Here is a 13,895-nt window from a genome sequence, read left to right as displayed (position 1 = left end):
AGCGGAGGATCTGCCTGCTGGGCCTGTAAATTGGTCAGCTGGGCAACTCCTCTTCACTGCTCTTTTGCCATTTTGCTTTCTAATGATTTGATCCTTAATGAGGGACGGGCACATTTTATTGTATTTCTTTTTCTTGTTTGGACTCTGACACGTTGAAAATTGCAACCACCACTCTAAAGGCAGACAACAATGTGGCAAATGTTCCTGCATCGAGCTATATTTTGTAATGACAAGATTCTCCTATTCTTCCTCCTCGTCAGCCTGGTACTCTGTGCAACTCGTGAGCCTTTGGTGGAAAGGTGCTGTTTGGTGAAAGGTGAGTTGCCGAACGTTCTGTGGACATGAAAAAGAAATTAGCCTGAAACCTGTTGTAACTGACAGGTTCATTACACTCCTTTGCAACTTAGTTTATCCGCTGTAATACTTAGACTAGGTGATATAATTATCCTTTCTAGACTTAAAAACCTATGGAAGTGGGTGCAAAATGCCGCCCTTTTCATTTGGTAGCATTCATACCCATGCTGGATTGGCATAAGTGAAAAAAGAGGTGGACCAGCAGGTCCCTATCGTCCCAATAAAGGTGTCCATACAGGGCTCTTTAATATGCAGGAAGATGTTAAAAAGACATAAAAGAACCAAATTCATTTTGATACCAACCCAAAAGGTTTGGCGGCTCAAAATTACAATGTAGGGGGGCCAGATACTATTCAGCATGAGTAAGTGTTACTCGACAAATAGGCCCACTGACGTAGTGGAGGCTACTGGTGGAGTCAAGATGCTACTACAGGTGAATAAGGGTATTGGAATTTGGCCCTATCTGCACTAACCTAATGGGCAGAAGTATTTTTTTCCCCCACACCACTTGCTTGTTACTATTTGCTGTCACTGGGCAGCAGGATGTTATCAGCCCCACACCTAAAAGCAGCATCGATTATGTTTTGTTGCGGAGGTTTTAAAGATAAAATGACTGTGTTCTAAACTGAATTCTCCCAGTGCTATTACCCTTTCGAAGGACATCAGTAAGAGCTCCACAGAGCAACTGAGAAGTTGAGATCCGGTACCAGGAGACCATTTTGCCTTGGGCTTCATGTTGCTTGAAAATGATACCACACCCACTCTCTGTCTCTGTCTCAGAAATGACAGCAAAAGAAAGTACATCCAGCTTCTTCTTATCAAAATGAGCTCAGAGTAATTATGAAGTCAATAAAGCTACTCTGCTTGAAACTGGTCACAGCTTTATAGCTGAGGTCACGCTCAGGTTTCCTTATAAGGCCTATATTTAGCCCTCAAAGAGCTTCCCTTTTTCAGCACTATGATTCCCTAATTTGGTGTAGATTTGTACCTAAACCCATTTAGTAGTTAGGATTCATCAAGCCTTTATCCCTAGAATAAATATGAACATTGGATAATACATTTTAATAGCTCCAGTCAATAACTTTGTATTATTCTCTCCCCAGCAAAAATAAACAGATTAATAGGATGAATGCTATAAAATTTATCAGGTAAACTAAGTCATAAACAAAAGGAGGACTTGTGGCACCTTAGAGACTAACCAATTTATTTGAGCATAAGCTTTCGTGAGCTACAGCTCACTTCAAAATAAATTGGTTAGTCTCTAAGGTGCCACAAGTACTCCTTTTCTTTTTGCGAATACAGACTAACACGGCTGCTACTCTGAAATATGTCCTAAAGAATACTCTAGGGGGGCAGCCAAACATGCGTAGTGTCAGTGAGATTCATACTTTTTTTAGGCATTCCCTTGAAATGGTCCAAATACTCTTGATGCTGGGAGAAAGAAGTGAACACTCTTTCAGTGGGATATTGGGGGTGACCTGACTCCAAGAGGTTATGTGGAGGGACACTACCTTTATCTGACTGCAGCAGCAGATACTTGTGTTCTCCAGGCCTCTTCGTCTTCGCAGTGGGGTAGGGGTTCTGCCAATACCCCCTCCTGGAGCACCTCAGAAGATGTCTGGCTGGCTGCAGCAAGTCAGTGGCATTGCAGCATTAAGCTCTCATGCTGCTTCTTCACCAGGTCTGGTGTTGCTGGCCCCTTCACGGGACTGGAGTAAGCTTATCTTCATAGGCACTGTAGTCAGAGGGGGACTTAATGCAGCTTTTAGCCATGAAGGCAGTAGGAGGCACAGGACAATGTTGACTATTGCCTGCCTACCAGCCCTGTGTTCAGGGAGGTGGAGCCTGACTTTGGCTTGTCGGTGCTAAACCTTTTAGAGGGTGAAAGACAAGTTGGTTAATTCATTTCTCACCATTGTCAGCATCGTATTTCCAGGTTCCATTCAGGAACAGAAATGCAAAGTACCAAAAGGCAGGTTTGCTCTTTAGGTATTCCCAGCATGCAGAGGAGACACCCGAATTACCCACGCTGGAGAATGGCCAGGATGATCGCCTTCTCTTGCACACAAGAGCCAGTGTGCCTTTAAAAGTGGCCTAAGGAAACAAGGTTGAATGTCAGGTTTCAGAGTAACAGCCGTGTTAGTCTGTCTTCGCAAAAAGAAAAGGAGTACTTGTGGCACCTTAGAGACTAACCAATTTATTTGAGCATGAGCTTTCGTGAGCTACAGCTCACTTCATCGGATGCATACCATGGAAACTGCAGCAGACTTTATATACACACAGAGATCATGAAACAATACCTCCTCCCACCCCACTGTCCTGCTGGTAATAGCTTATCTAAAGTGATCATCAAGTTGGGCCATTTCCAGCACAAATCCAGGTTTTCAGGGGACACCATCACAGGGCCTAATCACATCAGCCACACTATCAGAGGCTCGTTCACCTGCACATCCACCAATGTGATATATGCCATCATGATATGTGCCAGCAATGCCCCTCTGCCATGTACATTGGTCAAACCGGACAGTCTCTACGTAAAAGAATAAATGAACACAAATCAGATGTCAAGAATTATAACATTCATAAACCAGTCGGAGAACACTTCAATCTCTCTGGTCACGCAATCACAGACATGAAGGTCGCTATCTTAAAACAAAAAAACTTCAAATCCAGACTCCAGCGAGAAACTGCTGAATTGGAATTCATTTGCAAATTGGATACCATTAATTTAGGCTTAAATAGAGACTGGGAGTGGCTAAGTCATTATGCAAGGTAGCCTATTTCCCCTTGTTTTTTCCTACACCCCCCCCCCAAGACGTTCTGGTTAAACTTGGATTTAAACTTGGAGAGTGGTCAGTTTGGATGAGCTATTGCCGGCAGGAGAGTGAGTTTGTGTGTGTGTGTGTGTCCCCGGGAAAAAAAAAGGGGGGGGGGTGAGAAAGCCTGGATTTGTGCTGGACATGGCCCACCTTGATTACCATGCACATTGTAGGGAGAGTGGTCACTTTGGATGAGCTATTACCAGCAGGAGAGTGAGTTTGTGTGTGTATGGGGGTGGGGGGGTGAGAAAACCTGGATTTGTGCTGGAAATGGCCCACCTTGATTATCATGCACATTGTAGGGAGAGTGGTCACTTTGGATGAGCTATTACCAGCAGGAGAGTGAGTTTGTGTGTGTGTGTGTGTGTCCCCGGGGAAAAAAAAAGGGGGGGGGGGGTGAGAGAACCTGGATTTGTGCAGGAAATGGCCCAACTTGATTATCATGCACATTGTGTAGAGAGTTGTCACTTTGGATGGGCTATTACCAGCAGGAGAGTGAATTTGTGTGGGGGGGTGGAGGGTGAGAAAACCTGGATTTGTGCTGGAAATGGCCCAACTTGATGATCACTTTAGATAAGCTATTACCAGCAGGACAGTGGGGTGGGAGGAGGCATTGTTTCATGATCTCTGTGTGTATATAAAGTCTGCTGCAGTTTCCACAGTATGCATCCGATGAAGTGAGCTGTAGCTCACGAAAGCTCATGCTCAAATAAATTGGTTAGTCTCTAAGGTGCCACAAGTCCTCCTTTTCTTTTTAAGGTTGAATGTGTGTCCCCTTTGATTCTACAATGTATCAAGAAGTCCTGAAATCTTCTGGGGGGGGAGGGGGGCAAGGAAGTTTTTTTAAAAAAGGCTTTTCTCCTGTCAGTTTTGGAAATAGCAGGAAAGTCTCATCTTCTCTGGCTCAGCTGGGGGACTCATGACAGTGACCTATGTGCAACATGCCTCTCTCAGCGCTTCATTACACAGATGAATCCCCTCTCGCCTTCCAGTCATTCATAGACTCCTGCAGGCGACACAAAGCAGCCAAAAGCAGCAAAAGAAGGTACACACCTAACAGTGGTTTTGTTCTAGCTCACTCACGCCTAGGCCACCCATGGACGTTTTACTGGTATAACTGTGTGGGTTAGGGGAATGCTTTCTTCCAGTTACCGTTACAATCCCCAGTGTCAGCCCAGTTACACTGGTATAAAGGCAGCTTGTACCAGTCTATTATTCTTCTCCCTGTACTGGAATAACTAGACAGGATAAAGCTCCTAGACTGAGAGAAAGACAGCCGCACTGGGAGGGTTATGCCACTTTAACTATACTGGTATAAGACAGGCCTGTCGGGCTGGAGCCAAAGCTGGCTGGCGTCAATGGACAGTCTCTCACTGACTTCAATGGTCTTTGGAGCAGGCACACAAAAAGCCCAGACAGGCCGGTGGGTTTTACAGCTGACCAGAACTCTCCCTGCTCAGTTAAGAGTTCTTTACAGCTCCTCGCTCTGGCGGCATCACTGACCCGATACTGTGCTCTCAGCACACCTACGGTTCTATTTTTAGACAAATGGGAAGTAAAATTTTCTACTTACGGAAATTACTGTCTTGACAGACGGCGTTGGAAATGAGTCCACCTGGCGGGGCTGAGTCCCAGGGAAGTCATTGGGCCATAGAGCAGGCCTTTCCTCCACGCAACTGGTATTCCATGGGGGAGCGGTGGCAGCTCCCTGTTTATGGGGAGGCGGAGGGATAGTGGGTGCACTGGGGGAAGATTACAAGACTAGATGGAAGGGAGGGAGCAGCTGGCTCCAGGCTGGGACTGAGGGTCCCAGCGGTTCCTACCTGGTCCTGGGCCTGTTCCAGCCCCTCTGGGTCCCATTCCTGATCCCAGACTCCAGCCCTTCTCCGTCCCACTCTTGCCTCCAGCACCCTCCCACCCCAGCCATGTGCAACTTCCACGGTGGGAGTGCTAGCCCCCTGCAGCATGGGCAGGGACACTAGGCTTCCCTTGAACCATTCTATCAACATTTTCCCACTCTTACCTGAGAGCGTGATCTCTTGGGACAAAATGGTCCACAGGCCATGTCTACACAATCTCTGGCCTGTCTGCATCAACAAGGGCACTAACACGTGCTGGGGCCCCAGCCGTTTGTGGCTGAATTTTAATCCTCACACATTTTAGCCTCAATTTTAAAATTTAATCAAAATTAAAATATTGCTACTAAGTTTGCCCAGGAACCTCTAGTCTCAGGACATACGAGGCAATTTTACAAAGGAGCACTTACTCCCATGAGTATTTTCCTTGACTCATGGGAGTAAAGGCGGCAAGATGGCACCCCAGCCACGTGATGAATGGCATAAGCCTAATATGTGGCGTGGGGGGAATAATTTGCCCCAATTTCAAGTTTAACACAGACTTTCAGATTACTAAACTGTAGATTTTATGTTGATAATTTTACAGTCTATAGGCCCAGACCCTCAAAGGTATTTAGGCACCTAATGCCTATTGAAATCAATAGGAGACCTAAATACCGTTGAAGATTCTGGACCATAGTGTCTTCCATCCTAAAAGAGCTGAAAATGCTTTACAGACATCAACAGTTATGCAAAGCTGGGGCCCAAGTCAATGGGCTTTGGATCAGGTCCTGTATGCAGAGCTCACGTCAGTGGAAATACATTAAGAGGGCCTGAAACATTATAGGAAAGGAAAGTAGAGATACAAAAGTAAAAGAAAGAAACCTCCCAGAAATAAATAACTTCCACTTAGACCGGGAGGTGTAGTTAGCAATGCAATTCATTTTATTAGTTATAAATAAAGTACAAAAAATCCACCAAAAGTGAATCTAAGCATTTACACAATTTCTAATGTCTCTTCATTTCTTCAATGCACTATTGCTTTAATATTAATAATAAATATTTTGTCTAGCTTTCTTCTATAAAATAGTCTATGTAGCAAAATGTTGCACAGCACAACAGAACAGCAGTAGGATTACAAAAAAGGTGGAAAATCCTTTCACTTGCCCGTGCCATTAAAGGAGTTTTTATTTGTTTGTTTGTCCACGCATTGCTCTAGTTATCCCCATTACAGTCCGATGGTGCCCACGGGAAAAACAAAACCCGCTCCACATTATGGGTATGTGCACGTTAAAGAACGGTGTGAGATGGAGGTGGACATGTTTTAGTCACAGTGACAAAGCAAGCTAAGCAGCACCTTTAAGGGACGGGGAAAAAAAAGGCAATTAAGACTGTCGTGTTTTTTGGTCTCCCATCCAAAATAAAATCACTTTGAAACAAATTATGGGAAAAACTGGCTCACGGCCAGGATAATTTCTCAATTATTTTCTCACTGATATTCTTATGCAGTTGAACTGCTAATCATTGACACGGCAGCTATGACTCAAGGTTAACATTTCACAGCAAGGGCTCCCACCCTCCTGAGCTGCCTATTTGCTGGTTATGGATCAAGCCCATTTAAAAGTGCCCCTCCTTGCCCTGCTGTGGCTGCTGAGCTATTCACTGGTCTTGCTGCTACTATGGTGCCCCCTACTGGAATATGCTCTGCACTGTCTGGAGAGTGGCACAGTTGTCCCTGCCTGTAACCTTCACCTGGAAAAGAAAGGGTGCAGGGGGCAGAAGAGGGGGGTATACTGTTTGAATTGACACCTCTGAATGGCAGATAGGCTTGGGATGAAGGTTTGTTTATTTGCAGTTTTATTAGTGGACCAGTATCTCAAGGGTGGAAACAATCACTTCTAGCAGAGCCCTCAGGGTTGTGATAGCTTGTGGTGATAGGTCTGTCACACAGTGTGTGCTGTCCCCATGCATTCAAAATACAAACGAGTTGTTTAGGATCAACAGTGGCTTGGGTTCATTAATCCCCTTTTTCTAACTTCAGTTAAGTTTTGGGGGTAAGGTGGGCTTTTATTTGGAAATGAACTGCCTGGTCTACACAAGTACCGTGCAGGATTTTAGGATTTAAAAAAAATTAAACTCAGCTGTCACACAGAAGAACAACCATTGTACAGAATTATCATCTTTACGTATATTATAGGTGACTTCTCTAATTCACAGGAAACCTACTTATACGTATGTGTGTCCCCTCCTTAGTAGAATGCTTATATGACAAATTTCAACCCAAGAGAATTTGCCTTGATTACACTGAGTTACTCCTAAGGAATAACGGTTTCAAATGGAACACTGCCAAACCGTTATTTCTCTAATGCAGCTAGCAAGTCTGACCAGATTATACAGTGGTTGTCATAAAAGAATCAACATTTGCCAGCAGCTACCATAGTTTTCCTTCTACATACACCAGGAGACATCTAGTGAAATGACTGGCAATTTTTTTTAAGTGGCTTCTACTATTCTCCACGTGAACCAATTATATCAGACATCTGGGGTCACATTTTCTAGAGAAAGGGATTTCCCTTCTATGCCTGAAAAAGCATTGTGAAGATGCCAGCTGAAATTACTGTGTCATATTAAGTTACAACTTTTTGATGGGGAGAGTAAAAAATGGAGGGTGGGGATTTCAATACTGATTTATTTTTAAATGATTAAACAAACAATTTCTAGGCATCTTCAATTCCAAGCCCGAGAGGCAATTTATAACTGTTTCTAACCAGTGGTGCTGCTGTCACTGAACCAGCTGAGACACTTGGAAAAGTCAGACAATAAAATTACAGCGGGGGTGGGGGGAGTAGTCTCAGACCTAATTCTTTTGCTGGATTCATGGGTGTTCATTCTACACAGTGGACCTGACACACAGGAGAAGGGGCCACACAGGCCATTTTCTGTGGTGCCCCAGTCTATTCGGTCTGCACCTGCAACCGCCTCTAGGGGGCTCCAAAGTAACAGCAATGTCCCTGAATTGGCTGGCAGCCACAGCAGAGCAATAGAGTGATCTTTCCAAAAAGTGCCCTTCGTTAATCAGCACTCAAATTCCACCTAAAACTTGGTCACAGCTCCTCTATAATGGAAATGCTGAGAAGTCAGCCACTGCCACTGCGCAATCTAGGGCCCAGTCGTGCTCCGCTCCCCATGATCAACTCCCTGTCTTCAAAGGGACTTCCACACTTGGGCTCAGCCACAAGGTCGGGCTCCACACTTAAAAATACAGTTTGATCATCTCAGAGGGCAGCCCCTGTCTTTTGCCTCATCCCTTTTGAGATGCTTAGCTGGCCAGACATGTAGCATGCTGAACAAACCACCACCTCACACACGCACAGGCACACCAGACAACAGATACAGCAGGAAGGAGAAAGCCCACAAAAGGTTAGTTTAAAGGGAACCATGCAAGGCCAGCCTGAGCTCTGCGACAGTGGTCACCAGGCAAAAAAATAGATCCATGTGCCTGTTTCCCCGCTCACCCATTTGTTGGTCTTGTCTATTTAGATTGTAAAAAATTTGGGCTAGGGTCTGTCATTCACTATGTATGTGTACAGTGCCTAGCACAATGAGGGCCCAGTTTCGAGGGGCAGGAGGGAGGAATCCAGGAAGTACTATAATACAAATAATAAAATAATATCCCCAACAGCCCCGGCACCGTGGCATCCGAGACATGGCAGTTACAGCTCAGCCCTGCTGCCTGTCTCCTGCAAGCAAGTTTCATTGACTTCAATAGGGCTATTTATGGGAATAAGAGCTGCAGAACTGTGGCCAGATTTCCTCTTCTAGGTACAGGAGGAAATTCTGATATTTCAGTCACTACTGTGCAGTTGTTATTGGCAATCACTGGCTTTTTAATAGTGACCACTGCATACTGAGGAGGAATATGGCCTATAGAGACTCTCTTTCTAAAGGGGATAACCAGCACTGACCTGATTTGCTTTCAAATCCTAGGTCTATATTATGTTACGATGGTCCAGATGCTGCCAGCCCTCTGAGCAAGAAACTCCCATTGAAGACACCCCCAGGGGCTTGCGGGAGCCACCCCGATTATTTGGCTCTGAGGAGTGTTATTTTCCTTCAGTGCATACGGGCATGAGTGAAAGGATCACCACAGTTTGATTATGAGTGCAAATAATATTTATATATATATATGTGCTAAACACAGTCACTATATTGCAGTTTTCCACTATGTCACAGCATACAGAATCAAAGGTTTGCATGTTTATGGAATGTATCCAAGGTAACAGCACCACAGTAATACAGTTTGTAATCACACACCCTGATTGATTTTTTTTTTGACATGATAAGCTTTACCCACCCCCATGCCCCGTGTTTAACTTTGTTTAAGTACCGATGCATGCAAAGCATTCCATTCCCAGAAACGATGCAAAAATGAGGTAATAGGAGTAATAAAAAAAATTAGTATTAATTTCTAAATAAATAAATTATAATTAAAAATGCAAAAACAACTATAAAAATAATTAAATAAGAACCCACAATATCTACAAGTTAGTCATAAATTATGATTGTTAAATATAAGGCATTTAAACTCACAAAACCCTGTAAACTATGTTTTGTTTCTAGAGATTTGTTTTGTTTTGAAAAAAAATCACTCTATTAGCTCATTCTACTCATACAAGCTATTTAAAGACAAGGGAGCCTGACACACCAAAATGCAAATTTCAGACGTTACAAGCTCTCGCGTGCCACTGTATCACTCACTCACACAGACCATGGAAGTTTGGTGCTTTCTTCACCGTTTTAAAAACTGTGCTTGTTCATTAGGCAAATAATAATACTTTCGCATAGACGTAAGAGACAGGGGTCAGAAGAGTTCACTTCCTCCCCACTGAATAGTTCATTCCAAGTCTTGAAAGGTTCTGGGCACCACCTGCAAGGTGCTGAGTAGCTGTAATTCCCATTCACTTCATTAGAGGACCCTCAGCCCCTCCTTGGACAAGCTCAGCACTGGCAGGACCAGGCTAGAATGCATGATGGATTACAGTGCATCGAAAGAGCAACATCTTGTTTGGCTCGTTCATATTATTTTGTAATGATGTATGAATCTGCTGCTGCTGGAGTGAGGCCTAGGCTATTTATTGCCCAAGGCCCTCAGCCCCTCTAATCTCAGGGCTCAGACTGCCATGTTCAACAAGATAAAGTAGAAATGACCACACGTGTTCCAATGTCATCTTGAGGCAAAATTTAACAGTGCTAGAATTTTTCAGAGCGGAGTTTTGCAAGAGCGGTTACCTGCCCCAGTTATCTCGCCCCCACCCCCGACACTGTTCTCATCACACACACACACACACAGGACGAGAACAGTGGTTCCGAATAAACATTTATGGATTGCATCTTCTTCACCTGCCCTTGTAAGTTATTATCTTTCCCTCCTCCCCACGCCACTACCTGTGTCTAGCAAGACAGATCAGCTGAAGAGATGGCGACCCTGGGCGAAATGACTGCAGTGAATTGAAGAGCCTTTCCTGTGCGAATGCTGATGCAGTCGCTCGTCCCGGCCCTATCGTTAACTTGATTCTCCAGACTGGAAAAAATATATAACATGGGCGTCTGGGAGGTCAGCGTTTTCCAATTACAGCTCGCAGGAATTCTATGAGCTCTCCAAGGGTAATTTATGTTCATCTCCACTTACAAAACATTACTTAGCTCCTATGAAACAGGCACTCGTGGGAATGAGAAATCATCCTCCATATAAGCATCCTAAATACATGTTTCTGATTAAAAATCCTCTAGTCACTTTTTTGCTCCCCTAGTACATGAAAAATGTATTAAAAGCCTGGAGAATCTGGGCTGTTGATTCCAATCCTCCAGAGAGCTGTCAGAAAAGAAGACTGAGTAAAGAGTCAACATGCACTTAATTCAATGTCTCTCATGGCAAATAATCTGAAATGTTTATTTCAAGGGAATGTGGCTCAGAAAGTGCCATTATTTTTGGCACTTCATTGATTACTTTCTAATCTTTATTTTGTACATACTTATAACCGAGCCGGCCAAATTAGCATCCGTTTCATTTCAGAGCTCACGCCTTACATATCTATTATATAGATGTGGTTTTGTGCATGTACATGCATACACATCTACAGTTTAAAATTCAGACCAAGTAGTCAATTATCCCATACATCTAAATTCCCATCCTGTACTGAAATTTTCACATTGTCCGCAATTTCTTATGTACAATATAAGACTGAACTATCCCGTTATTCTCCCCCGCTTCTTGTCATCAGAACAACTCGCTGAGATTTTCCACAGCCAGGTATGAAGAAAAAAGTGGATTTTTAAAAAACCTGCAGAATTCCACCTGAGCTGTAATCTCCTCTCTTATTCTTGCTTTCTAAGCTACGAGATGCTGCTATTTCGTGTAAATCGCAAAAGGAAAGAGCAGAAGAAGGAAATTTAGTGCAGGATGCAACTTGAATCAATCCCTTTTCTCCTTTGCCTCCAGGAGCCTGAAAAGGAGGTTAGATGGCAGCACAGCTCTGGAGAGTTTAATTAGATCACTTGAAATTTCTTAGTCCGCGAGCCAAAGAAGACCATGAGATTAGGAATTTAATTGTAAGAAGGGCATATTGGTTGTGTTCAATTTTCCCCCTTCTGGATACCTGCCTTAGCAGAAAATATGGTTTGTGCTTTTGTTTTTGAGAGACGGAAGAATGCATTTCTCATCACATTGCAAGCATATTTCCAGGCCAATTAGTCCTCCAAAACACACTTGCAGGGTCTAACGACTATGACCAGCTTAATAGGTTCTCTTTCTCCAGCAGAGAGACAATGGATCTTTCACCACAGGTGGGGTGTCAGGTTAGCATCAGATACATCTTCTGCTGAGGAATTCTGGGCCTGGTCAGGAGAAATGTGGAACACCTGCAGCTCCCACTGACATCAACGGGCCATACAGATTGCAGGAGCCATTGCAATTGCACTGGAAGATGAGACAGTGGTAGGAAAAATTACAATGATAAAACACCAAGTGGCCCTCCTTGAATGCTGCACCCCAAAGTACATCGTTAAGCTATGGAAGCAGGAGAAGCAGAGTCAGTCACAGGATCCTGCCCTATAGAAAGTGTCCAGCACCAGCAGATAAGCAAGAACAAACCTTCTATCGTTTTGTTCACTTCAATGATTTTTTTTTTTTTAGGCTTCTCTAAATTAGCAACACACTGTAAACATAATCAAAGAAATAAACTCAGACGAGGCAAAGAGCACGATCCTTCTAACTGTAAACAGGAATTTGCTATTTCACCTCTTTTTTTCCCCCCCCCCAAAGGTGGGAAGATTTAACTTTTTTTTTCTTTTTTCCTCTGCACATTTCAGTCAGGCACCAAAATAAGGAATCTATGAAAAAAATATTTGGTGGAAATTAGGTTAAGAGCGACATGTCCACCACAAGATGACTAGGGCACCAAACACAACATTTCTTAAGCTAACATGCTCCAGTTGCTGTCCACAGAAATAGCTAAAGACCCCCTAACATGTGTCTACTTATTCAAGAGGTATATATACAATCCTTGTGAAATCCAGGATTGACAGGCCAGACTAACCACACACTAGTTCCTTCATGTTCGATACTAAATCTTCTGTAGCACAGGGCCTTCTAGCTCTGGGAATACCAGCTCCCATGCATTGGACCAATATGGCTGTTAGGATCCTCTCCTACCACTAGATATTGTACCACCAATTTCTCCATTTCGCTAATGTGCTTGCAGACTTTTCCTCTAAATCAAATGGCTCAGAAGGCAAAATTTTGCTGCAAGGGCTTATGGCCAAATGACCTGGTAAGGAAAACGGTGCACCGCATTGGTTCTTTCAGCTGTCAGAGCCAAGTTGTGTTTCAATGTCCACTCTGCAGATCGGGCACTTCTTGCTGGTTGCTAGCCACTGATCCACGCACACTTGGTGAAATAGATGCATACAGGGTAAACGCCTGCAAAAGAGAATCACATGCCTGTTACAGTGGGTGAAGTGATGTGCGTGAGGCAGGTGGAAAAGGGACAAACACAACCACGTATAGGATACAGAGAGGGAGAGAACCAAGCATTCTCCACTTAGTATGTTTATAGATTCATGGATTTCAAGACCCGGTGGGGCCGTTATTACTCTCTAGTCTGACCTCCTGCATAACACCCTAAGACAAAGGACCACACCCAGCAATTGCTGCATCAAGCCCACATCTTCTGTTTAAACTATGGCAACTCCTTTAGAAAGATATCCCGGCTTGATGAGGATGGGATGGGATGGGAAAACCCGCCACACCCCTAGGCAAGTTGTTCCAATGGTTAACAACCCTCACTGGTAACATTTCTGGCCTCTCTGTTTGTTGCAGTTCAGAATCGTTTAAGCTTGGCCATGCTGAGTGACCTGGATGGCACATGCACACACAGCCCTAGCGAAAACATTCACCAGCTGCACCCAGCACCTTAATTCCAAGATTTTCAAAGTGTCCCACAAACACCCGTTTGTTTTATAGAAACGGAAATTGGAGTAAAAAAAATGAAGGTCCAGTGCCTTTAACCCTTGTGCATATGCCCTGGTGTATGGAGGATGGCAGGAACTGCTCCCTGCATGGGACCACTGAAGGTGCACAGTGCCCCAGAAGAAGTACGTGGTAGGCACAGGGAGAAGGTAGAGAGCCATATCTCTCCAGGCAGCCTGGACTGGGCTCATCTGCAGAAGCAGGCTACCCCTTTCTTGAGTCAAGCTACCTCATTATGGAGGAGTCACAATCCCTTCCTCCTGCATTCGGTGCAGCTCTGTCCCACCGCCCCCGCACAGGGCTGCGCCTACATGCTGCCCGTGATTGGACCAACGTTTCAGCAGAATAGATGGGCACAGC

At 44.2% G+C, this 13,895-nt stretch overlaps 1 protein-coding gene across 1 annotated transcript in view; it reads right to left on the bottom strand.

Moving 5' to 3' along the window:
• Window positions 1-5,930: 5,930 nt before the first annotated feature.
• Window positions 5,931-13,895, bottom strand: part of ARK2C (arkadia (RNF111) C-terminal like ring finger ubiquitin ligase 2C) — a 119,567-nt gene continuing 111,602 nt past the window's right edge. Inside the window, exon 8 of the mRNA XM_048850920.2 lies at window positions 5,931-12,986. Coding sequence (XP_048706877.1) covers window positions 12,869-12,986 — 118 coding nt within the window. The 3' untranslated portion in view covers window positions 5,931-12,868. The remainder of the gene's footprint in view (window positions 12,987-13,895) is intronic.

The sequence above is a fragment of the Caretta caretta genome, chromosome 5, assembly GCF_965140235.1.
Source record: "Caretta caretta isolate rCarCar2 chromosome 5, rCarCar1.hap1, whole genome shotgun sequence".
In the NCBI taxonomy this organism is placed as follows: domain Eukaryota; kingdom Metazoa; phylum Chordata; order Testudines; family Cheloniidae; genus Caretta; species Caretta caretta.
The sequence above is the reverse complement of the archived record's forward strand: the minus strand, read 5'-3'. Positions and strand labels throughout refer to the sequence as shown.